General features: G+C 38.2%; 3 protein-coding genes across 14 annotated transcripts in view; 2 read left to right on the forward strand and 1 right to left on the reverse strand.

Annotated features, from left to right (window-relative positions):
• Positions 1–509: 509 nt before the first annotated feature.
• Positions 510–25,586, forward strand: part of LOC132051511 (pentatricopeptide repeat-containing protein At2g21090-like) — a 64,646-nt gene continuing 39,569 nt past the window's right edge. Inside the window, exon 1 of the mRNA XM_059442636.1 lies at positions 510–521. The gene's annotated coding sequence lies outside the window, so the exon portion shown is untranslated. The remainder of the gene's footprint in view (positions 522–25,586) is intronic.
• Positions 3,379–3,702, forward strand: LOC132053716 (secreted RxLR effector protein 161-like). Its single transcript, XM_059445827.1, has one exon. It carries the CDS (start codon positions 3,379–3,381, stop codon positions 3,700–3,702), a length of 324 nt encoding a protein of 107 aa, XP_059301810.1.
• Positions 10,293–25,586, reverse strand: part of LOC132051510 (zinc finger CCCH domain-containing protein ZFN-like) — a 72,177-nt gene continuing 56,883 nt past the window's right edge. For 8 of the 12 annotated variants that reach the window (XM_059442628.1, XM_059442626.1, XM_059442624.1 and 5 more), the window contains 4 exons: positions 19,620–19,739; positions 18,336–18,608; positions 16,763–17,104; positions 10,293–10,832 (listed from right to left, as the gene is read on the reverse strand). In XM_059442628.1, the coding sequence (XP_059298611.1) occupies positions 10,548–10,832; positions 16,763–17,104; positions 18,336–18,608; positions 19,620–19,739 (1,020 nt within the window). In that variant the 3' untranslated portion in view covers positions 10,293–10,547. Of the gene's footprint in view, positions 10,833–14,747; positions 14,810–16,753; positions 17,105–18,335; positions 18,609–19,619; positions 19,740–25,586 lie in introns of those variants that run through there. The other 4 variants (XM_059442629.1, XM_059442623.1, XM_059442634.1 and 1 more) reach the window with 4 other exon arrangements.

The following is a 25,586-nucleotide window of genomic DNA, read 5'->3' on the forward strand; positions in this document are numbered from 1 at the left end:
TTATTATATAAGTTAGCATGCATGACTCCCTCTTAAGAGGCAATCAGTTACAGTTTATCCTTTTATCTCATATTGTTGCATCTCTTTATCATGATAACGTGTATGCCTTACATACTCAGTGCATTGTTCGTACTGACGTCCTTTTTCTATGGACGTTGTGTTCATGCCCACAGGTAGACAGGGAGGCGGCCCAGATCCTGAGGAGTTATACCAGCTTACACAGGAGCACCCCACTACTCCGGAGGTGCAGCCTATTGATGCATTGTTTTATGTTCATATTGGGTATGACGGGGTCCTGTCCCGTCCTTATGTCCCAGTACTCCAGTAGAGGCCGGTAGATACGTATACGTGGGTAGTAGTTGTCTTGTATATTTTGTATATCATTTTTGCAGCCGTGAGGGCTTATGTTTACAGATATGTGTTGCCTTGGAGAGTATGTGTGTACAGGTTAGGTATGATAGTTAGCCTGAATAGTGGTGCTCGGTAGTCAGCTCTGGTGTTACACCTTGGAAAAATCCCCCGTACATGTACAGTGAATATGATAATAGAGTACATGTCGTATACAATGTTTTCACGAGTAGGAGAGAGTATTAGATGACCCTTAATGCGATTTTAAAGGCATACGATGCAAGGATAGAAAGTTGATAAGGAAGGCGGATCATACGTTGTGTATCGGATAAGAATTTTGAATAACGAGTCCACGATGGCATAATGATGTCTTAGAGAAGATTAATAATGCCCCTAATATTGATATTGAAGTGTTAAACAAGTTCCAAGAATGCTCCATAACGATCGGAGATCAAACGAGATGACAAGAACGAAAATGGAATCACTGGGCATTATACGGTCCAATCTACGGGTCGTATAAATTATACCAGCCGTATAATTGGCCGTATAATTGGCCAAAAGAAGGGACCAGCCACTGGACCGAAAGTACGCCAGGACATACGGTCCGTATAAATAGTACGGACCGTATGTTGGTCCGTATGTTGTTGCCCGACCAGTTTTTAATACACTTATGGGATCATTTTCTCATTTCATTTTTTTCACTCATCTTTCACTCTCCAACCCAAGAACCCTCTAGAACATTCTCCAAACACTTCAAGAACAAGAAAACCAAGGAAATCAAGGATCAACAACATCAAATTCATGAACCCGAGTGTATGAAACCCAAGTAAAGTTTATCTTCCTCAAGGAAAATCAAAGGAGAGAAAATAGGGTTTTGGTGCTAGAAGGGAAAATCCACTCAAGACTTGTTCTACCACCATCCAAGGTAAGTTTCATGATCTTTTCAAGTTGTTTAAGGTATTGGAAGGTTAAGATACCCGAATTATAGAAAAGCATAGCAAATGGGTCATTCAAGAGTGAATAGTGTCATAATTGAAGGATAGTAGAATTGAATCATGAATGTTGGAGCGTTGTGATTATAAATATGTTATAAATGACATGTAGACTATGAGATAGGTATGAAGTATGCGAAATTATGATGGTGGGCTACAAACTATAAATGTGAGTTAATTGGAAGAAAATGGTGGATTTTGCTAAATGTACATAAATGGTGATTGTTGATTGTGATATGGTGAGTGGTATTGTGAATGTTGGGAGTTGATATAGAACATGGGAAAAGTAGTAGAAATAAAGGAAATGTTTGCCCAATTTTTCCTAGAATTAACGACGCGTTATCGTAGTTGGTTAACTAATGTTAATTCGGATTCTTTCATGAAGGTAGCGACGTGATATCAAAGGAGAACAAGCGAGGGTAGTTAGTTAAACGACAAAGGTATGTGAGGCTAGTCCCTTCTTTCCAAATGGCATGAATCCCATAGTAGAAGCTCTTTTACTCTTCATGAGTTCATGTATTTCAAGAAGCTAAAAGCCTAGATCCGTAATGTCTATATAAGATAAGAGATATGACGTGATGATGCTACTTATTGCCTACACTCACCTCATATGTTGATTCCTTCGAGGTGAGGCAGATTGCTTGTAATTGCCCATAGTAAGATCGGGGGTTCACGACCTTCCGTCACCCCGATAGAACACAGTTAGTTGTGAGTCTCTTGCATGTATATATATGATAAGTACATTATTATGGGCATTGCATAACAAAAGCATAACATGATAAGTATAAGAGTATGATATGAGCATATTAAGAGCATGACAGAGCATATTACACCGTGCCTAGTTGGCGGGCATCCACCGCCAGGCGGACGAATATACGTTTACACCATGGCCAAATGGCATGGGCGGCCACTAGTGGGCGGCATGAGATGGTACCCGGACGCGGGAGGCACAGGACGCGGGCTAATATTATTGATGATCACACCGTACCGATAAGGACGGGCGGTTTGCATGTCATGCATATATGAGATTATGAGAAGTATGAGTAAGACAAAGATGCATCACTTCTTTTATGATTGTCATTCGAGATTCGGATGTTTCATATTGATGTTCGTATTATATTAACCCCGTCTTTCTTCATTGTTTATGCCTCTCATACTCAGTACATTATTCGTACTGACGTCCGTTTCTTGGACGCTGTGTTCATGCCCACAGGTAGACAGGGAGCTGAGCTTGACCCAGATCCATAGCCCTGACAGCTGGTTGAAGGCACTCCATTGTTCGGAGGTGCCTATGACTAATTCTTTTGTTGTATATATATATATATATATATATATTCATTTTGGGTATGACGGAGCCTTGTTCCGTCCATATGTAGAGTATGTCAGTAGAGGCTCGTAGATACGCAGTGTGGGTTAGATGGTCTCATGAGATAACATTGTCCGTATATATATTACTTGTTTTGGCCGGTAGGCGTCTGTATATAAAGCACTTATGTTCCTATATAAATCATGATTTCCTATAATTCATGCATTAGCGAACAGAGAGCATCAATAGAGTAAAATGAATAATAGAATAAGCGGTGCTCGTGGGTAGCCTCGGGTACCCGTCGCGGCCCTTAGCTGGGTCGTGACATCTGGGTACCCGTCATGGCCCACTGGTTGGGTCGTGACAATTATCTTATTTGGTTTAGAGATGAATCTTGTTGAAGATTGTGTATACCACAAGTTCACTGGGAGTAAGAATATTTTTCTGGTTTTATATGTCGATGACATATTGCTTGCCATAAACGATATAGGCTTGTTGCATGATACCAAGAGTCTTCTGATAAAGAATTTTGAGATGAAAGATCTTGGTGATGCAAACCTTGCATTAGGGATACAAATATATCGAGATCGCTCTCGAGGTATTCTTGGATTATCACAGAAGGTCTATATTGAAAATGTATAAAAAAGATTTGGCATGTAAGATTATAAATCAGGTGATACCTCTGTGGCTAAAGGAGACAAGTTCAGTCTCGAATAGTGCCCTAAGCATAATATGGAGAATAAGGAAATGGAGATGATTCCCTATGCTTCAGTTGTGGGAAGTCTGATGTATGCTCAAGTTTGTACACGTCTTGATATTGCGTACATTATTGGCATGTTGGGCAAATATTTGAGGAATCAAGGAATTGATCATTGGAAAGTAATCAAACGATTCTTACGGTATCTAGAGAGAACAAAAGAGCACATGTTCACGTTCAAAAGGTTGGATAACGTGGAGATCATTGGATATTTGGCCTCCGCTTTTGCAGGATGCCAAGATAGTTTAAAATATACTTCGGGGTTCATTGTTCTGCTTGCTGGAGGAGTTGTCTCTTAGAGAAGTGCTAAACAAACACTCATTGCTTCCTCTACGTTTGCAACTGAATATGTAGCGTGCTATAAGGCATCTAAACATGGATCATGGCTACAAGATTTTGTCACTAGGCTACGAATTGTGGATGGAATTAAAAGACCACTTAAGATATTTTGTGACAATAATTTGGCAGTCATGTTTTTCAATAACAAGAGGTCAAAGAGGCACATTGACATAAAGTTAAGTTCTTGGTTGTTAAAAAAAAAAAAAGGTGCAGAGATGTGAGCTGTCTGTAGAGCATATTCATACAAACTCCATGGTTGCGGATCCACTTACTAAGGGACTACTACCTAAAGTCTTTCATGAGCACATTGCTCATATGGGTGTCATGTCATCTGAGGATATTCAGTTTTAATGGGAGTTTGTAAATTTTAGATGTTCTTTTAATATAGACACAATTTGGTTTTATTTATGGTATCAGGTTTACGGTTTCAATGTATGGTATTTTGAGATTATTTCAGCAGAAATAAAATATTCAGTTAATTATCATCTCTAACCTGTTTTTACAATTGGACCAGTTGGAAATAGGCATGTTTAGATCACATTACATGTAATTTTCACGCTACGCATCCATGCTTGATCTATGTCATTTGGTTATCTTTGTATATGTGATCAAGGAAGGTTTAATTACAATATGAATGTAACGAAAGCCGCCATGGTTCTATGCGGACGTGATTGATGGACGAGATTGATTAGAGGTACTTCAGTTTATGATAGCAAATATTTTGAGCTCAAAAGGTGACATACAATTATAAGGTTATGTGTATGTATATATGTGTCGTCCAAGTGAGAGATTGTACGAATATATGGACTAGTATGTTAACAGTTATCATTAAAGGGGTTGGCCCAGATTAAACGTGGCCTGCTAAGGTTTAAAGTTATATGAGCCTAATTAGATACTTTGTAAAGTATTGGCTTTATGTGTAGATACCCGAATGTAATTCTATTTTGATGATGGGCTAAAATAGAATTACATAAATATATTCAATTATAATTAGGCGGTTATGGTCCCCAAATCAGATGTAGGGTTTCTTTTCTAATATCTCATCATTGGAAAAGTTAAGAGCCGCCTACGTCTTGGTTTGGAAGACCGATAACCGCAAGACATAGAATTGCTACAGCACTCATGGATTCAGGTACGCTTCTGCATCTAGCTTTACATTCTCGATATTTTGACATGATAGTTGGGAAAGGATGTTGGATTTCATCTTAAAGTGATTTTGTTCTAACAAGTTTTCCGGTTCCAACATTCTCCATGCCAAGTTTAAGACCACAAGATTCAAAAATCTCCCTTTGTTTCTTAACTCCGTGCCCAGTTAAACTAAGACACTTAAATTGGGACATATAATATTTTTCTTTTATCTCTTAGTATTTGAATAGGCCAAAACCAAGTGATATTGAACATTAGACATCTGAGTTGAGGTCGGTGATGCTCTAAGTGTTAAGAGAGTCGGTACCAACAGCACCAGCAAGAGCTCTTTGTCTGCAACACAAGAAGCAGTCGCATATATAACCTGTATCAAAGATAATACACTCTAAATCAAACAAGGCCACATTATTGGGGCGGGAAGTAACAAATCTTTATATACATTTGGTGCTTCAGCTTTGGTGGCATGCTTTAGGGGCTGCTTTTCACAAAATGGCATGTGATTCAAAGGTTGTAACTCCCGGGACTTTATTTTATCAACAGATTCAAGGATAAAAGAAGGAAACTACTCAGTTTTATCTTTCATCCATCATTCACCAGGTCTGCGTACTCCAAGTTAACACTCTTAGTTCTTACTTATAGAAACCAAAAAACTATACCTATCATCATGACCATAATTCATTTTGTAAGGTAAAGCTCTTAGATGTTTAAAGGTCACCAGAGATCTCTAGCTTCCAAGTAATTAATTGCACAAAAATTTGGTTATATTGCCATGCTTAAAAGGAACAATAACTTCCTGATTGCTAGTAGCATAGGTTGTCATTCAAGAACACATACCCAGAACAGTTCTCTGGAGACGACTTTGTTTAGAAACTTCCATTTTGCAGAGCCTCTAGGCTAGAGTTAGCTTAGTTGTATTAGTGTGTGGCTAGATTTAGTCACTATGGTGAATTCTCAAAGGGTGATACGCTCAAATTACACCTAAATTATGGCGTAAGACGGTCGGTGTCAAATACAGTAACCCCACTAGGTTGGGGTCGAATCCCACAGGGAATACAGTGTGAAATCAATACTAATTATATATGTTACTAATCTTTAAAGTCCTTAATTCTACTCCGGAAGGGTAGATAAGAGGTTTTGGTTTGTATTCGCTATTTTGAAGTATGTGGAAATTGTTGGATTAGAAGAACCAAAGTTGTATTCCCGCTGTGATTAGATATTATGCTATGGGTATCAATATGATATATTTCTAATGGGTGGTGGTTATGTATGCACTTAATCTCTAATGCACTTCCTAATATTTTCCAATAATTAAAAAGTATTTCTTTTCATGATTTTTCCAAACATAGAAAAGTTGCAACTAAGACCGATTAAATATGCCAAGTAGAACTCATCTTATTCCTAAGTGAGAACAGTTCTCTGGAGACGACTTTGTTTAGAAACTTCCATTTTGCAGAGCCTCTTGGCTGATAATTGTAGTAATCTTGCAGACTATGATATTGTTGCGGAACATCATGGGTTAACTAGCACACAATCACACATAAAGCAAATATTGAAGAAAAATAATGCAAGGATTTAACATGGTTTAGCCAAACTTAGTCGTGGGGGCCAGAAGCAGACTGTTTTCCACTATGAATGGTGATATGTCATGACATGTTTTGATAATTTGATAAACCTTACTCAAATAACCAGAAGACTACTATGTATCTCGAGGTCTAAGTCTCAGAGGGAACAAATGAGGTATCTAGGTAAGGGATCTGGTCCTTAGAGGGAATACAAAGGATGTTGCTTTGTCATCATCAAAAAGGGGAAAATTGAAAAGAAATGATATGTTTTGATGACATGACAAACCCTAAGGAACCAGATACAATTAGGCTCATCTGTTTGAACTTAGTTAACCTTATGATATCTCATATGCTGCTTGTCTAACTTGCTTCTTGAAGGATCAGATGCCTGCAGTAACTACTCATATATGAGAGACCAGATATGTTGATTCAGAAGGACGAGATGAGATCAGGTCTCTAGCCTGCTCAACCAACAATGCAGTTATAGAGCTACTGATAGTGCATCCAGTACTTACAACTTGTTCGAAAAACACATGAGGAACCAGGTTCCTCCAGATAAATGTTCTGGTCACTGAAGCTAAAAGTCCAAATCCACAGCTATAAAGTGAGTGTCTGAAAAGTACAATGCAGCTGTACAGCAGTACCTCATCAAGGCCGAGTGATTAACGGTCCATATTTCACGAGTGGTCATCTCTACTCCCTCTCTCTCTCTCTCTCTCTCTCTCTCTCTCTCTCCGTGCATGTAAAGACATCATCTTCCAAGAGAAGATTCATTCTTGCACAATCCAAAAATTGCTCCATACAAAGTGCAAGTCTCCACCTTTCAAGGTGTTCCTCAAGAACAGAGCCTCAGCAACCCGAAGGACCAGGTCCAAAACTGAAGATATTTTAGGTCCTTAGGTTGTTGAGTCTTTGTTCTTTTGTGCTTAAAATGTAAATCTACTCTTCCATAAAAAGAAGTCGTTTGTAGGTGTTCTCAATTCTCAAGGTTGCTTCCACAAGCTCTTGAGTGGCACAATAGGCTAGAGTTAGCTTAGTTGTATTAGTGTGTGGCTAGATTTAGTCACTATGGTGAATTCTCAAAGGGTGATACGCTCAAATTACACCTAAATTATGGCGTAAGACGGTCGGTGTCAAATATAGTAACCCCACTAGGTTGGGGTTGAATCCCACAGGGAATAAAGTGTGAAATAAATATTAATCATATATTTTACTAATCTCTAAAGACTTTAGTTCTATTCCAACTAGTGTGGAAAAAGGGTTTTGGTTTATATTCGTTATTTTGAAGTATTTGGAATTTGTTGGATTAAAAGAACCAAAGTTGTGTCCCCGCTGTGATTAGATGTTATGCTATGGGTATCAATATGATATATTTCTAATGGGTGGTGGTTATGTATGCACTTAATCTCTAATGCACTTCCTAATATTTTTCAATAGTTAGAAAGTATTTCTTTTCATGATTTTCCCAAATATAGAAAAGTTGAAAGTACAACCGATTAAATATGCCAAGTAGAACTCATCTTATCCCTAAGTGAGTTCATTACACGAGGGTTAGCGCCCCGAATCCTTGCTATATTATTTCAACTCAAACCCTAGTTCATCTTTCCAAATAAAACTAGGGTTTGTGCATAAGTAAGTGTTTGCAACCATTAACTAACAATGAATATGAGAAATAGTAAAACACATCACAACCCATTATATATATACAATGTTAGACACCCATTACATAACACCCATCATTTGGGTCCACAACTTTGATTAAAGAAACTACTCACACATATTGGTCACAAAAGTAGTAAGCAATAATAGAGACATAAAGCTTACAAAGTGTAATAAAGATGGTGAGAATGAAATCTTTTTGTCTTCACTAAGCTCGAAAGGTGGTGTATTCAATGTTCACCCACCAATGGAAAAAGTGTTAAAAGTTGGAGAAAAATCTACGGCTAAAAAAAACCTAAAATGTTCTTTAAATAGGCTCCAAAAACGCACATCAGCAATTGGCAAAACTGCCCCTGGTGGCAGAATCGACAGACCGTCTCGACGGGTCGTCGATTCCTTCGTCTTTTAGTTCTTCAGTTTGATGGTCCATTCGACAGTGCCGTTGACCAGTTCGACGCTCCGTCAATTCTTCCGTATTTCTCTCTTCTGGTGGAAAAGTCTGTTTGACGAGACAAATGACGAAACATCGATCCGGTCGACGCTTCGTCGATGGCTCCGTCCTTTGTCCTCTTCAACTTAGGCCATCACTGGAAAATTTAACTTATCGACGCTCCAAGGGACGATCGACGGACCGTCGAATCTTCATTGCTGGGCAATTTTTCGTTTTTTCTTTGTTTTTGCTTTTGGGCCATCGCCTTCCTAAAACACAACAAAAACACATTAAAATGAACCAGACTTACTTGAAAACAACCAAAATCCATAGTAAAAAGGCGTCGAATGTGCCACAAATCTGCGGCACATCAGGTGCCGTTGAGTGGTACACTATGCTGGGGTTAGTCTAGGTGTATTAGTGTGCTTGGCTAGGGGTAGTCAAGTGTGAGGGTTGCATAAGCGTTATTGTAAGGGTGAGGGATTATGGGAGTTAATTCCTCGCTTACGATAGAGTTGTAACCTGAGTTGCTCGGTTAGTGGAGTTGAAATCCTACAGGGTTAGGTCGTGATTTTTAATCCCTTGAGCAAGGAGTTTTCCACATAAAAATCTTATGTTGATTCTCGTACTGCATTGCATAAGAGAACTGGTACACGACCAAGTCCCTCATATATTGTTTGGTGGACACACAGCCTGCAACAAATGGGTAAAATTATCGGTATAAAGAATCCCCACTTACGACCCCCTATATAAAGATTCCAAGTAGTTTCTAATCCCACAAGGAATGGTTTTCCAAACCTACAAGGACAATGATTTTCCCAAACCTACAAAGAAAATAGATTTCTCAAACCTACTAGAAAATCTAACATAATTAGGATTCTCAAAACTCAAGACACGCAACAGATATGAACTATTTATATATATAAAACGCAGGATAAACTGGTGTTCAGGTGGTACTAACGTGCCATTATTTCATAAGAAGCCGTCTAAGAAAAGGAAATCCCTCTTCATGGTTATAGAAACCAATCTTGTATGATCTTTCTAGAATACTTACACACTGTTTTTTGAGGCATATGAAGATGCATGACGATCAACGAAGAAAGATGACATACACAAGAAGCAATGAGAAAGTAGATAGAACTTCAAATTTAAGAATCTTACTTCACTATCCTGAACAGTTTTCCTGATGTGAGTGGCTGCTGCATAAATATGTCTTACTCGTTGCTCATTTCACAACTATCAAGTCATAGGGGACTGTGAAACAAGCTTCTGCAAAACAGAAAAGAGAAATTGCGTCTCTGATTCGTAGAGTTTTACCTCCCTACTTAACATGATTAATAATCCCAGCTCCATGCCGTTAACGCTGTGCGCCAGATAATACTGAACCCGAGGAGAGAATAAGAGGCCTTTATTTGCCGAAATTAGGTTCCGATAACACTCGAATTAGCCTTGCAAAATACCTGCAATACTAGTACATCTCCAGAGCGAGCGAGGGAGAGAGGGTATATAGATTTATTAGAACTCTGCAAAAGGTTAGCTATTATTAATGATGAAATATGCAATTGCTTTAAAACACCAGATAATGTCCAAAGCAACGGTAAGGCAAATGAGCGAGCATAAAGATTATGGGCACCATCACTGACTATAAACACACCTACCAGAGAGAGATGTGAACCATCATTGAAAATAATGCTTCATACAGGAGATTTGGAGGTAAACTAATTCTGATAAATAAGGCAGAGGGCTCTTCGAAGATGATAAATAAACAGTTAATTGACCGATTGTTTGCAAACTTATAAACATATTACCAAAGTGAAGCTGAAAGATGTCAACCCGTCAACTGAAATGCATTTTCAGAAGAACAAACTGACTTTAAAGGATTCTGTACATCTCAAGCAATGGAAATAAATTTACAGGGAACTGTTATTGATTATCAAAAAGGTACAAAATGATGATTAATCTTGAAATGATACAAATTGATTATGCTGGCTGGTAGTTCAGGATAAAATTATTCCTCTCTGTCAATGTTATTACCACCAGGTGGCATCTTTGTTGGTTCTGATAGTGATGATCGCCTGGGCTCTGTGCAGGCTGCTTCAATAATCCCTTCTGTAGTCAAAGTCAATGCACCAGTTCCTGATGATGAACCCAACAGACGCTGAACAGCAGGATCATCAGTAGAAGATGAAGCTGAGATATTATAAGTGAAAACTCTCATTGGGTGGTCAAACTTGCAACTCGGTCCAAATTTGCAGATCCCATATTGAGAATAGAAAATACACAACGGTTCTCCCTAGAAAACCGAAACAAGTAACAAACAAGAGAAAAAATGTTCAGCACAATCAATGCCCATGATTATCTAAATAGCTCAGAGAACGGAAAAGGCAAGAAGAATACAACTTCGCCTTGTAGCCAAAGCACAGATGCAGGTAGGGAACTCACATAGAATTCTGGTAAAATAGCATCATAAACCTAAGCATTCAGATAGAACAGAGAACTGCAAATAAAGAGGCCATAAAAAGAGTGATGAAACTGATTGCTTCAATTGTCAGGGACCAGGGTCTATCAAAAAGTATGCAGATCTTTGTCAAGGATTCTGATGGCGGCAAGGCTCCTGCCCTAGAAGGATTTGTTGGAAAATCAGGGGAGGAGAAGACGCTCAACTAATTCAAATTCTTGGTTGAAGACAAGTGCTGCAACGATTCTTCTTTGTTCCACTCAACTTGACTTAAACAATCAATCACTCTCTTTAAAGTTAAGTGGGGAATATATTCTTCCACCAACTTAACTTACATTTTGGCTTACATTTTTCTTCTCATATATCATATTACTATAGGACCTAGGTATTTATAGAAATTTTCGAGCATGCACCTAGACTAATACATGCACCTAATTTAATATAGAAATTCTTTTTATCTTCCATGTTCATGAACAATTTTCATCTTTCCTAATCCATAAATAAAACATAATAATACATATATCATAATTAATTTCCTATACATGAACTAAGACAATTCATGCATCAAAAAAATACTTTTTCTTTTCCCAACACAAGGTTCATTTTTCAACGCTCCCTCTTGAACCTTGTGGTCGGAATTCACAAAATATTCTTCCAATTCTCAACTCTGAATTTCAGCATCTTCTTCCTAGAGAGACAGTAGCAAAGTTGTCTCCTCTTCCTCTTCTTCCGCTTCTTTTGAGTCGATCACAGCCTTGGCTTGCAAAGCTAGCTCAAGACCATATTGGTTATGTGATCTCATCATTCTTCAAAAGATCCTCATTTTCTTAGAGTCTCTCATCTTCTCAGAAGATGTTTCCTTTTTGAGATTGAGGTTGTCATTTTCACTAATTGTGCTTCCGAAAGCACATCATCATTTTCATCACCACTGCTCTCCTCTTTTGGAGATTTCTCAGTAATCAAGTGTAATTATTCTTCATCATTTTCTCACTTATCATATTTATTGTAAAAATCTTTTATATTCTACAACAATAGATAATATTTTAGAAGCATCCATCTCTTCAAGATTCACTTCTTTAAATTTCATCAAAGCTAGAGACGTTAGATTCGACAACATGCTTTCTCATGATGATAATCATCTTCTCCTCTCGTGTTTCACAAAACCTTCTCTGATATCTCTTCTTCAATCCAAGTGTGGATTTTCATATCCATCTTTCTCATGGCAGCAATATCATTTGCTACCTCTCTACTCGAGATTCTTCGTCGTGCAGCTACTTCATACGCAACTGCTTCAGCAAGGATACAACTTTGTTGGGCTCCTTGCCCTCAAAAACATCCTTCAAAAGTTGTTAACTTTTGAAATCGTGGTAGTCCCACCTACCAGAATCATTTCTTCAAGCTTGTGCTCCTCTAGCACAGCATTCTCGTAGCTATAGTAGCTAATCTCATTCATAATCATCTCCATCTGAAAATTCATTCTTTTAGATCTTTCGAAAATTCGGGTTCTCCACAGGTCCCTTAAGACAAGTGGCTGTGATACCAAATGTTGAAAAATCGGGGCAGAGAAGACACTCAAATAATTCAAATTCTCGGTTGAAGACAAGTGAGGCAACGATTCTTCTTTGTTCCACTCAATTTGACTTAGATAATCAATCATTCTCTTTAAAGTTAAGTGGGGAATATATTCTTCCACCAACTTAACTTACATTTGGCTTACATATTTTCTTCTCATATATCATATGACTATAGTACCTAGGTATTTATAGGAATTTTCTAGCATGCAACTAGACTAAAACATTCACCTTATTTAATTCTAGAAATTCTTTTTATCTTCCTAGTTCATGAACTAAGACAATTCATGCATCAAAAAAATATTTTTTCTTTTCGCAACACAAGGTTCATTTTTTAACAGGATTCACCTTAGCTTTCTTCCAAAAAGGTTGGGAGGTGGTTAAAACAGAGATCTTGAATGTCTTGACATCACCAGAGTGAATTCTTTAATGCCTCTCATATAGCCCTAATTGGCTAATCCCAAATAGAACTATACTGAAGAACTAAGGGATTACGTGCCCATCAATCTAGTAGAAACATAGAAGATATATTTACGCTTCTTACAAAGAGGTTGAGGCTAGTGATTACTTGAGTTGATCTCTAATACTAAGAATGTTTTCTAAGGGAAAAAAAATCATAAAACTGTGGTAATAGCATGATTTACTGAACTGGAGAATGAAGAAGTGGCTGCTAAGGGATTCTATGTATAGTGGACTAAAAGAAGGCTTATGACTATGAGCCCGTTTGGATTGGCTTATAAGCTGGTCAAACCAGCTTATAAGCAATTTTTAACTTTTTTTGGCTGTTTGGCAAATTAGAATAGTGCTTAATATAAGTTAAAAAGTGCTTAACATAAGCCAAAAGCAACAAGTTGGGGAACCCCAACTGTTGTCTTTTTGGCTTAAAAGTCGTTTTGGTTTGACCAACGATTTTACTCTTTTATCCCTTATATTTTCTTCTAATTCCAATATTACCCTTACTACTAAAAAAAACCCTAAACTATCGATCTTTCTCCTTTTTTGTTCCGTTCATCACTGCAGCTCTTCCTCTTCCTTTCCTTTATCTTTGCATCAATTCTTGGTGAGATTTCACTCCTATCGAGCTTGTGGTAGGTTCTTCTCCATCAATTTCTCTGCAATTTCAGTGGTATATACATTAATTCTTGTGCCTGTTACTTTTTTGTTTATTATTATTCCTGCTCTAAATCTCCAAATAGACTAGTGGCTGTAGTATTTGTTCGATTATCCTTCGGATTGCCGGGCTCTTATCTTTCTCTCTCGTGGTTGTAGTATTTGTTCGATTCCCATAAGTTCGGGCAAGAGTGGCCTAGTTCGCTTCATGATTGAGGTATGTATGAACTGAAGAAAAGAGGAGAAAGATCGATAGTTTAGAATATTGGAATTAGAAGAAAATATAAAGGATAAAAGAGTAAAATCATTGGTCAAACCAAAATGGCTTTTAAGCCAAAAAGAAAAAAGTTGGGGTTCCCCACCTTCTTGCTTTTGGCTTATTTTAAGCACTTTTCTATTTTGCCGAACACCCAAAAAAGCTAAAATGGCTTATAAGCTGGTTTGACTAACTAGTAGGCCAATCCAAACGGGCTCTATGTAAATTAGAGCTTCTTAATAAATTTGATTAAGGACATGGTCTTCGGGAACAGATAGGTAAACTGGATTAGTTCTTGCATTTTCTCAGTCCAGTTATGTTTATAAATGGTAGCGCTCAAGTCTTCCCAACACAAAGAATCTTAAGACAAGGTGATCTTTGTCTCCATTTCTGTTATAATTGGTAATGTAAGGCTCAAACTAAATGATCAATACTGCCTAGGCCTATAATGGATTAGTACCTTTTCAGTTGGATCTGAGAAAACGTAATTCGTCGAATATATCATGTAAGTTTTATGCTAATGATACTCTTACCTTTTATGATGCCAGCAGTAGCAAAATATTAAGTCACAGGATCATATCTTTGGTTTTTGAGTCATTTCTAGATTACACATCAATCTCTCTTAGGATCATCTTCACCCAGTAAATGAGGTTGAACATCCAACTACTGGCAGAGATCCTGGGTTGGATAGTTAGTTCTTTTCTAACCACCTATCTTGGTCTGCCACTTTGGCAGTAAATATTAAGAGGGGTAATATGGAAGGGGATTCTTCATAAGGTGGAGAAAAGACTATCGAGATGGAAGAGACAATACCTTTCACTAGGGGGTAGAATTTCCCTCATTTTCTTGATACTGTACCAACACAAGGCATGTTCCTGCAACCAAGTCCAATTACTTGTATCAAACAAGTTCAGGAGAGATTCCTCTAGAAAGGAAACAGGGAAAATGAAACATTTCCACTAATTAAATGGAGTTAGGTGACTACTCCAAGGAAAATGGAAGGACTGGCAACAAACTGAGGCTGCACAACAAGTGTTATTTAAGTGGCTCTAGAGATTCGGTCGAGAACCAGAGGATCTGGGGGCATGTAGGAGCAAAGTATGCACATCCGATCACTGGAATTCTCAACCTGTGGCATGTTCCCACGTAGTAGGGGTTTGGAAGAGCATAAGAAATTTAGGAGGATGAATTTGCTCCAAACATCCAATTCTCCGGGTTGGTGTTGATTGTTGAGTAAGCAGAAACTTAGTTTCTGGGAAAATGCACGGGTTGGTCATACTCCTCTAAGAATTGAATTTCCCGAGTTGTGCAGCTGTGCAATAAATACTGACGTTTTATAGCTCAATTAAGGTTTCAGCCGGGACCTTTCATGCTGAAGAAGTTTTGAAGGTTGGGAAATACAGAGAATTGCAAAATTGCTGGGTAAGCTAGAAACAGTGGCTATAAATCAGGGAAAACCAGAGACAATGAGATGGAAATATCTCAGGATTGAAAATACACAGTCTAAGCAAAATATAACCGTTTAATAGCCTTCACTGAATGGCCTATAATATTTATATAGCAAAGTAGTGCTCCTCCTAATGTTGTGGGTTTTTGCTGGATAGCATCTCCTGAAACCTGTTTGATACAAGTAGCCTTACAGAAAAGAGGTATTACACCATGCAATAGGTGCTTTATATGTGGTTACGGAGTGGAATATGGTTGACTTTTTTTCTAAGTTTATGAAGTTGAGTATGTTGATCACCTATTGCTACAATAACAGGTACACAATCAAAATTGGAGCATATTTTCGAAAAAATATGGTGTCTTCAGGGTAAAGCCTAGAACAGTAAACGAGTTGGAGCTGTGTTGGAAGCTGAAGAAGGAAGGCAGGAAGCTGTGATTCACTACTCTAGTATATATATTTTCGGTACCTTGGCTAGAAAGAAATGAGAGATGCTTTGACGGAAATGTTGAACCTGTCCATAGGCTTAAACGCAAGTGTTTGTACTTTTTGGCTTTTTGGTAACACATATGGTCTAGATACCTAACTTGAGTTCCTTAGTCCCCTGTATTTATAAAGGGATTCTAAGTTTTTGTACACGGAGAATAGCCTGCACCTTCTTGGCGATACTTCTGCTGGAATAGAAGTATCCTATCTTAAAAAAAAAAAAGATACACATTTTCTACTCCCCCGCTAATACTTCCCTATTGATATTTCATATAATGTCTTTTACAAAAACACCAAAACATGAGTTGCTTAGTCAAAAGCTAGACTTTACATGGGCTCCAACAACACTTTCAGAAACCAAAATATTTGAAAGTCTCAAATAAAAAATGCTCATCTACTTTATTTATTCAGAAGAGATACTCATTCTTCGTGGAATAAACATGGATACCTCCGGTCAGAAGCAAGACAAGCTATGGATGGAAAAATAATAAACCTATTTGGAATTAAATACACACAAGAATAAAAGGAATACAGAAAAGAGAATTGGGGAGACCACCTTTCCATGGTAAGACGACATGTACTCAAAATATAAGAGAAATAGACACCATTCAAATGTATAATTCGCTCAATCCAACTTTCATGCATGATAAAGAAGCAACCTGTTCTAATTTACACCATCTCTATCAGAATGAAAAGCATTCAACTAATAATTCCATCAGACGCAATAGTCTAAATCTATTTCAGAACATTAGCCACATCAGACGTTAAGAAAGCAATTGTGTGAAAGGACATCATTTTGGATACAAAAGGCTGACACAGAACAAGCATGGAAGTTTACATAGAAACTCGACTTTAACTTATGCAAAGAATAAAAGCAGATGGTAAATGTTTAACTCACGGGGCGTCGAGGGAGACCAATAGGACTCAACAGACAATCAGCAGGAGGAAGGAGCCTTTCCCTTGGATGATGGAATCTACAAACAGCACCAAACTTACAGTCTCCGGTCTTCATGTAAAACTGGCATTCAGGCTGGCCCACTCGTTTAGGGAAAACATTCTCTCTCCGTACTGTGTAATACCCCTCAGGTAAAGAACTGGCACGATATGAAGAATTCATTCCTTCGGATACCATGGTCGCTTTATCACTTGATCGTGAACTCCCGTAAACCTGGCTATTTCCTGCTGCATCTTGCTGGCCCTCAGGGGATGAAACTGAGCCCAGCTGACCCTGAAAAAGGTACTATCTCTAAGAAAATTCAGACTCAATGGAAGTTCAGGTCGCAAGTTGGGGACAGCACTCACAAGCTTGATCAATACAAGACCATGTTAAGACAACTGTGCGGATAAATGATTGCAACACCATGCTTGAATATATTACAATAAGAAGGTAAGGACATTAGTTAAATTTGTGAAGACTCCTACTTGGTCTGAGCTCAGATGGCTCTCCTTCCCCATCCAGGTATATCTCCAATTAAAAAAAAGCGATATTGCTAAAGAGCAACATATTAACATTGTTTATTTCAAACACATTCCCTTTTTAATTCCAATTATAGTGCAATTTAATATGGGTGCCCAACATCGGTAAATCATGAATTGGGATGGGCTTGGCTCTGATACCATGTAAAGAATAGATGTTGGGTCTAACTCAACCCCAAAAGCTAGCTCGTGAGGGGAGGATTGCCCCAAGTCCATATAAGGTGACCATGTCACCCATCCCTTGCCGATGTGGATCAATTAACCCCCCCCCCCCCCCCCGGGGCTGGACATCTGGAGTGTGGACAACTTTATATGGGGGCCCAACATCAGTAAACCATGAATTGGGATGGGCCTGACTTTGGTCCCATGTAAAGAATGGATCTTGGACATAACTCAACCCCAAAAACTAGCTCATGAGCGGAGGATTGCCCGAGTCCATATAAGGAGACCACCCTTGAATGGCCGATATGGAAAAAGGATACATAGGCTAACTAAATGTCGCCAAAAGTTAATTCACTCAAGGATGAATGAACTCAATGACTAGTAAGATTAGACAAAAAACATCCTCAAGACCAACAAAGCAGACCTAATCCCAAGAATTACAACTATTATTAATCCAAGCAATTGCTCAACCACCCAATAAAGACGGTATCACAAATCACAATTCTATGTTGAGGGCGGACGATTTTGGAGCAGATTGAAGTTGGAACAGAACATTTTGAGAGAGAAAAAAGGAAGCTTGGGAGAAAAGGTGGTAGGAAAATGGATATGGAATTACAGTACATCTGAAAAGGCTTCATTACAAAATTCATACAATTCCACAACAGTAAAAAGACAAGGCAACAAAGAGAACATCAAACCCATAACAAAGCACATCCAGACTAGAATCCCTTCATCACTGAGGCAAGATATTCCAAAATTTCAAAATAACAACCCAAGTACATATGTATATGTAGACATAACAACCAAATGCTAGGAATCATGGTCAATCTTACACTGTATGCAAATCCTGGAACCGGTACCATTGCCTGAGGCAGTAGCAGTGGTGCATAACTTGAAGGACCTTGCCAGCGTGCACCGGAAATGAAAGAAGCCCTGGACAAGGGATAGGACAGCTGACCAGGAATTGTGGAAGGAGGACGAGGAGGATAAACAGGAGAATTATGAAAAGAGGCCATCATGTTAGAAGGTTCGGGATGATGAAATTTACAAGTACTTCCAAACTTGCACTGTGCAGTTCTCATGTAATAAGCACATTCAATCTCATTCTGCAGGCAAGAAAAAATAATATAATATAAACTGAATAATATACAGAGCAGAGCATGATCAAAGAAAGGGAAATTGTCAGCTGCATCAGGCCTTATTATGATCATAACACACTAAGGGAAATTGTCAGCTGCATCGGGCCTTATTATGATCATAACACACTTAACATATACAGAGAAGCAATGTGTGCCCATGCATGTCTAGAACGTAAAGACACAAATCCATTTGTTAGATGTCTCTTGTGAATTAAGCTTAGCTATTCTTTCATGCATCATTAAGAAGGCTCGCAAATATGAAAGGTCTATATAAGTTCCTTCCCCAAAGTTTTGGCTGTATTTAGCTGTTAATCTTTACAAGTAGAGCAACATCTAATAAAAATAACATTTAAAGGAAGAACTAAAACTAAGGTTAAGCATCACAGCAATTCACCATTAACTTAGAACCTTTTGCCTACATTGGAAAACTAGTTCACTTAATTTGACCAGTAGAACAGGTATGTGGTATGTGTAAGAATCACCAGGAGGATGTGCATCATCTGTTACTACATTGCTGGCTTGCAACAGAGTTTTGGTAGTATTTCCCCATTTAATATGGCTTGGTTACCTCCTAGAATAGTGGCAGAAGCGGCCTGTTGGAAGGCTGGGGGCGCCTATGTCTTGGAAAAATCATGTTTTGTATGGTGAAACGAGGGCAAGAAAGATGGATGTCAAAAAGAAAGAGATACGGAAGACAGCTCCTTTTTGCATATCTTGGATGATTTGGAGAGAAAGAAGAGTGTAGCTTTTGAAGGAACTGAAATTCACAATGGAGATTCAAAAGTTATGTTTTGTACCACTTGCATTTTGGCGTAAAAAGAATATTATGTTATGAATAAATTGTTAAACAGATCTTTTGAACTTAATTTCTATCCTTGTGTCTTTAGCAAAGTTGACACTGCCTTGATATCAATAAAAAAGATCTTTTGCATAGTAACAAAAACAATTTTGATAAACAGTGAAGTAATGAGATCAAACCGGGCGAAATGGATAGCCCAAGACATTTAGGGTAACTCTTCCAGCAATCCCAGCCTTGTCTCTAGGATGGTGAAACTTGCATGTTGCTCCAAACTTGCAAGCTCCAGTCTTCAAGTAGTACTGAAAATAGTTCAATAATTCAACATGTGAACAACATAGGTTAAAGGAAATTAATGAAAAGAAATAAAAAGTTGTAAGGAACCACTAGTCACACGAAATAGTTTGTTTGGAAGATAAGTTGATACTAGCTAGCTTCAAAAACAATGCACCTTGATAAAACTACTGTTATATCCCGTGTTTTCGCGTATTTGAAAATTTTAGAATAATTGTGATTTGTATGTTATGAGGCCATATTTTGATTTTAATTAATATGTGTGACATTTATGAGAAACATTGATGTAAGAACATCGGAGAAGGCCAAGGGCAAAATTGGAATTTTGGAAAAAAATTGGGTCATGAATTACCAAGGATGGGCTAAGAAAATGGGCTTGAGAAAATTACAAAAAAAAAACAAGCAAGCTTGGCCCAACCCATAAGGTGGCCGGCCATGCTTGAAGAAATTAGAACAAAAATGATCCAAGCCCATATATTTTAATCATGTGGGAAATTAATATAAGGACCCTTATCACTTAGAAGTTTCAAGAAATAAAGAAGGAGAGAAACAAAACAAAGAAGAGCAAAGACATGGAAGGCCATTCGGCCATTGAAGAAAGAAAAGAAAAAAAATTTGCTCTTCAACTTTTGGTCCAAAAATCATAACCTTCTTGAATTCTTGACAAGTTCAAGACGCTCTCCGACGTGATATAATTAGTCTAGCGAGAAAACAACGTTTGCGGCAAGTGGGAAATTGAAGAAAAGGTAAGAATTTTGCTATTTTTTTGTTATGGAAATTGTATGAATGTGATAAGGATTGAGAATAGACGAGAATCCCGTAGTATTAATATGTGTAGAAAACCGTGGGTGTGTGTGTGTGTTTGGTGTTGTAGCCGTGAGCTACATGAAGTGCAAGGCCATGTGAATTTGATTTTGTTAGTTGGCCCGTGGCGTTGTTGTGACCTTTATGACGTAAATGATCGTTTAATAAATTGAATTGGTGTGGGAAATGATTTCGGACCATTATGGGAAAGTGTATACCTTTGGTATATTTGTGTATGTCATTGTATATCTATGATACTAAGACTTTAAATATGACCTATGGGTGATGTTAATGAATGTGGAGTGAAACGATGAGAGTTAGAACGTTCGTCGTAATCTTAGATGTTTTGAATGAAATATGGAAAGTAATGAACTTTGGGAAAATTTGTATATGGTTTGGAGTATAATTGGGATGTAATTGAATAATTTTGAATGATTGAATGAATACAATAATGTGGACATAGATTTGGAATTTGTGAAGTTTGAATGAAAAGTTGCCAACTTATGTGGCAAGAAAGAACATTGAAGTTAGAATGGTTTGATTATGGTTTATGTTGTTTGATGACGTTTGGGTTGTTGTTGTTGTTGCATTTTGAGCCGAGCTAAGTCTCGGGGATGTTGAATTTATAGGGGAGATGCTGCCCAAATTTTTTATAGAACAATATTGGCTAAGGTTGGAAATTATGAGTCTCATGAATAGTAACCGGTCAATGTGACCATTTGCGATTTTTTGGCGAAACGGGATCGAAGTTTTGATGAGCTCAACAAGCGAGAAAGGTATGTAAGGCTACCCCATTTCTTCTTTTGGCATGTCCTAGGTATACTAGGTTGATATCGAAGCCTCGGGGCAATTTTGTTCCTTGAAATCCGAAATGAAAATCAAGTACTATTCATTCAATTGAATTGAATTAGAAAACGCATATTTTGTTGGAAAGCGCCCATATGTTCAAAACTTGTATAAATGTAATCGATTTGCTTCAAACCTTCATGTATGGTTACATAGACCCCAAATGTCCGCGATTCGTGTTCGCCACCTCGACTTGACCCGAGGTGGGCCCGCTAACTCCGAGACTCTTTTGTTTGCCCTATTAGTCTCATTTTTATACGATATAAAAGGAGGACTTTTGCTATGAGTTTGAGACTCCGTTTGGTTTGTTCCATAGGTTATTTGAAAGCTTCTGAATATGAACGACACTAAATTTTTCTGAAAAATAGTTTATGAAGTATTTTCGAAAGTGTTGTAAATCTAAAAGCTTATATCCTTTGTATATGAATTCTGACAGACCCAATACTTACTCTGAGCCTTTTGATCTTAATGAGTATGGATATGTATTTAATTGCCGAGTTTTGAAATTTAATTGGATATACGCATATGGTTCTATTTTGAATCATAATTACCATTTTGGAAATACCTTCGTGAAATAAACCCGTTTTGATTAATTGTTTGAACTATTTTGACTAAAGAGCCAACATATGATTTCATCAAGTTTGTAAAGGTATTTCGATATATATATTGCATTGTTTGCTCACGACTCCGCTCGTGCCTTATTATGACTTCGTTCACCGGTTCCCGGGCCGGCTTTGTGATCGTGCGCACCATGATAAATTCGGCAGTATCTTTCGTGTTACGGTTCCGAGACCTCGCCATAGGGCCGGGTTCCGTTTATGGAGTTATCTTTGTGATATGGCTTATGATATATGTGATGATGTGATTTGTATGATGATGTGATGTGTTTGGAGATGTACGGAGATTTGAAACCCTTCCGAGTTATGCGTGAGTGGCACCGGCGTCGGAGTGGTGACCACGTTCACCGAGCGCTATGCATGATTTTGATTTGCATTATATGTATATGTTTCCAAGACGGATACGATATATTAATTCTATTCTCTCTCCTTATACTTTTACTTCGGCTATGATTTGGATTTCTCGCACTTCATGCTTTACATACTCGCACTTCTTTAAATACGACCCCCTTTCTTCGGGGTCGCGCTTCATGCCCGCAGTACAGAGGTTCGTGATCCGCCGAAAGGCAGCCACACATTCTCGTATTGGCGCAAAGCGCTCCTTTTGATCCGGAGCCTATATGTTGGTACATATCTCTTATGGTATATATGTATTTACGTATATTTGACTATTTGGGGTACGGCGGGGCCCGTCCCGTCATATGATTTCGTTATGATTTGTAGGCACGTAGTCATCGTGTGGGTCGTGGGTCCTATGTATGTTCGATTCGTTTATGGTTTGCATCTTAATGCGGTCCCGTCTGTTATGGTGGCTATAATGGCCCTTGTATTTGTATATGTGCATATATTTTCACTTCTGCTAATAACGACAAGTATGATATTTGAACTAAGCGATATTATGATAATTCGATATGAAAGTCTGTTTGGGTGTCCAAATAGGGCGCCGCCATGGCCCACTGGGGTCGGGTCGTGACAAAAGTGGTATCGAGCGATCGTCCTCGGAATGTCTACTGTGCCGTGTCTCGTAGTCTTGTTTATCGGTGTGTTGTGCACCACATCTATAAACGAGTGAGGCTACGGGACATTTAGGGTGTTGCCTTTCTTTGGATTTTAGATCGTGCGATAGAGCCAGCCGTAGGAAATGAATTCCTTTCTACTAACCTTTAATTTCAGCCGAAGAACGGTATCGACACAAGACAGTGATTGATGACGTTGGAAGCTACACGGTACGCCGGCAAGCAATGGTATGACTGAAATATAAAGTTGAAGATCAAAAAGGAAAGAAATAGAAAAGTACCACCGGTGCCATTTGAATTATGTATGTAAGGTAAGACCCGACGTATTCATGTTTTTACTTGAAATTGTTAGCCCTGTGTGGCTATGCTATGATATGATATATATGTGCGCATGTTGGCCCTGTGAGGCGTTGTTGGTATTTCCTGCGTGCAGGTTTGGGATAGTAAGAAATACAGAGGAACCTCTGCCTAAATTTTTCTAGAAATACGAAAAGGAAAATGAGATATAAGTTTTTAACATGTCTTGAAAGTCGATACCGATAGAGTAAATCTCTTATGTTGGATTAAAGTTTAAAAGACATCCACGTCATTTGTAAGAAGCACCATCCTTATGTGGGGAATTTATTGCGAGAACGCATATATGAGCAGCAAAAATTGTGATTTATCTAAACGGATCAAAAATACGTTTCGACTACATTTTGCTTTGGAAAAGCCTATGTTGAAGGGCAAAAATGTCCAAAGAGAAGTTTCACCTTATCGGAACGTACAAAGCATATGACAAGTAGTTGGTAATTGAATGGCTCGCTTCCCATATATACATATATATGTGGAGGTAATTATGTGAAATGAGTACTAAGAAGTTTTGTGATGTCGTTGGACTCTAGTTCCCTTTTGCTGGTAGTTGGAGGGGACTTTACAGTAATGTTTTAGCAGTTACCGACGATTGATTGGAAATGGAATTCGTGGAAGAAAAAAAAAAAAAAAAGGGTTTAAATTTGTGGACTGTGCAGAATTAGATATATAGATGTAGGTAAGGGGCGATACGGTACCTATATGGTTAGAAAGGTGAAAGAATTCTCTCCAAGTCGGGGTGGGACCCGCCACGAGAACGTTTTGAAAGTTGTTAAGACCCCGACTTATCTTAAATTATGTGACAAAGGTCGTGCGGGGCGGTTGATGTGATTATACCGGCCTTAACGCACCTAGATGCATTAAAGCTGTAAAGTTAAGCGTGCTAGGGCCAGAGTAATTCTGGGATGGGTGACCCCCCGGGAAGTGTACAAAATTTTCGCAAATACAGATATGAGAGACAAATAGGAAATATGGGGTAACCTAAAGGAATTAGGGTGTATGGAATGGTTAGAAACTTTATAAAGATTGCGTGGGCTAAGACAGCTTAAATACATGAAAAAGAAGAAAGAGCAATGGCAGTAATATATATATATGTATATACAGGACTCCCCTTTGTGACTATGTCAATCGATAGGTGAACCCTAACGGCTAGGGCGGTAATTTATGAAAGACAGTACGCGGACAGAATTTATGAGACAAAGTGAAAGGTGTGGTGCAAATGTTCTGAGATAAATTGACATTGATTTTGCTATAAGTTGAGATTGGAGTATTTTAATACAATGATAATTGGAGAGAAAAGAGAGAAATTGAGTAGAATATAAGGGGATCAGAACGTCAGAAAAAGAGTGAAAGTAAGAAATGTAATTAAGTAGAGCTTCAAAAGAGCCGGCAGGCAAAGCATGAAATCATTTGCCAAAAGGAACTGGAATGTGACAGTGCAGGGCAAAAGAAAAACCCATGCTATGGAACAATGAATAATTTGACTATCGAGGAAGCAGAACGAAAGATAAGAAACGGGTGTGAAAGAGGGGATGACTTAGCTGAATCTTCCAACGAGGAAGAATATGATTACTAAAAGATTTTGTACTATGTGATCGAGAGTTTTATCGCCTCGTGATTTTATTAAGGCTCCATACGAGGATAATCAAGATATAGATTGTGAAGAAAAGACATGAGTATGGTGTAAGCATAGCCCCTTATAAAAGGGGGGGGGGGGAGAACGTATTACGTCAGACTTAAAACTGGGTTACACTACTTTTAAATGTCAAGAAAGGAAACTTATTGACTGAAGGCCCGAGCTTAAGTGTATTTACATACCAAGAAGATAAAGGGAAAGAACGAAAGACGCCTTAAGAAGATTTCGTTTCGCCAATATAAATTGTGACATGTTTATGTCCTGATTTAATTTTCCCCCGTCGAGTAAACGGATGTTGTGCATAAGTATGCAGTATTATGTTCTAAAGAATGGTAATGGAGGAGATTACCAGACTCAACGAATATTTCGGGTAGTGACGAATTATCGTCATAGGGATACCAGTGTTTGGTAGTTTGGAAGCCTTTGAAGGAAAGAAAGGGGTTTGTTAGATACTGGAAAATGGTTTATGAACCACTAATTACATAAAGCATAAGAAGATACGCTATGAAATTATGTGTATTATCGGTATGAAGTAGTGTCTGACCATATTTGTAAACAATTCGCACGAGAGAAATTACTTCACTC

Source organism: Lycium ferocissimum, chromosome 4 (assembly GCF_029784015.1).
Source record: "Lycium ferocissimum isolate CSIRO_LF1 chromosome 4, AGI_CSIRO_Lferr_CH_V1, whole genome shotgun sequence".
Lineage (NCBI taxonomy): Eukaryota > Viridiplantae > Streptophyta > Magnoliopsida > Solanales > Solanaceae > Lycium > Lycium ferocissimum.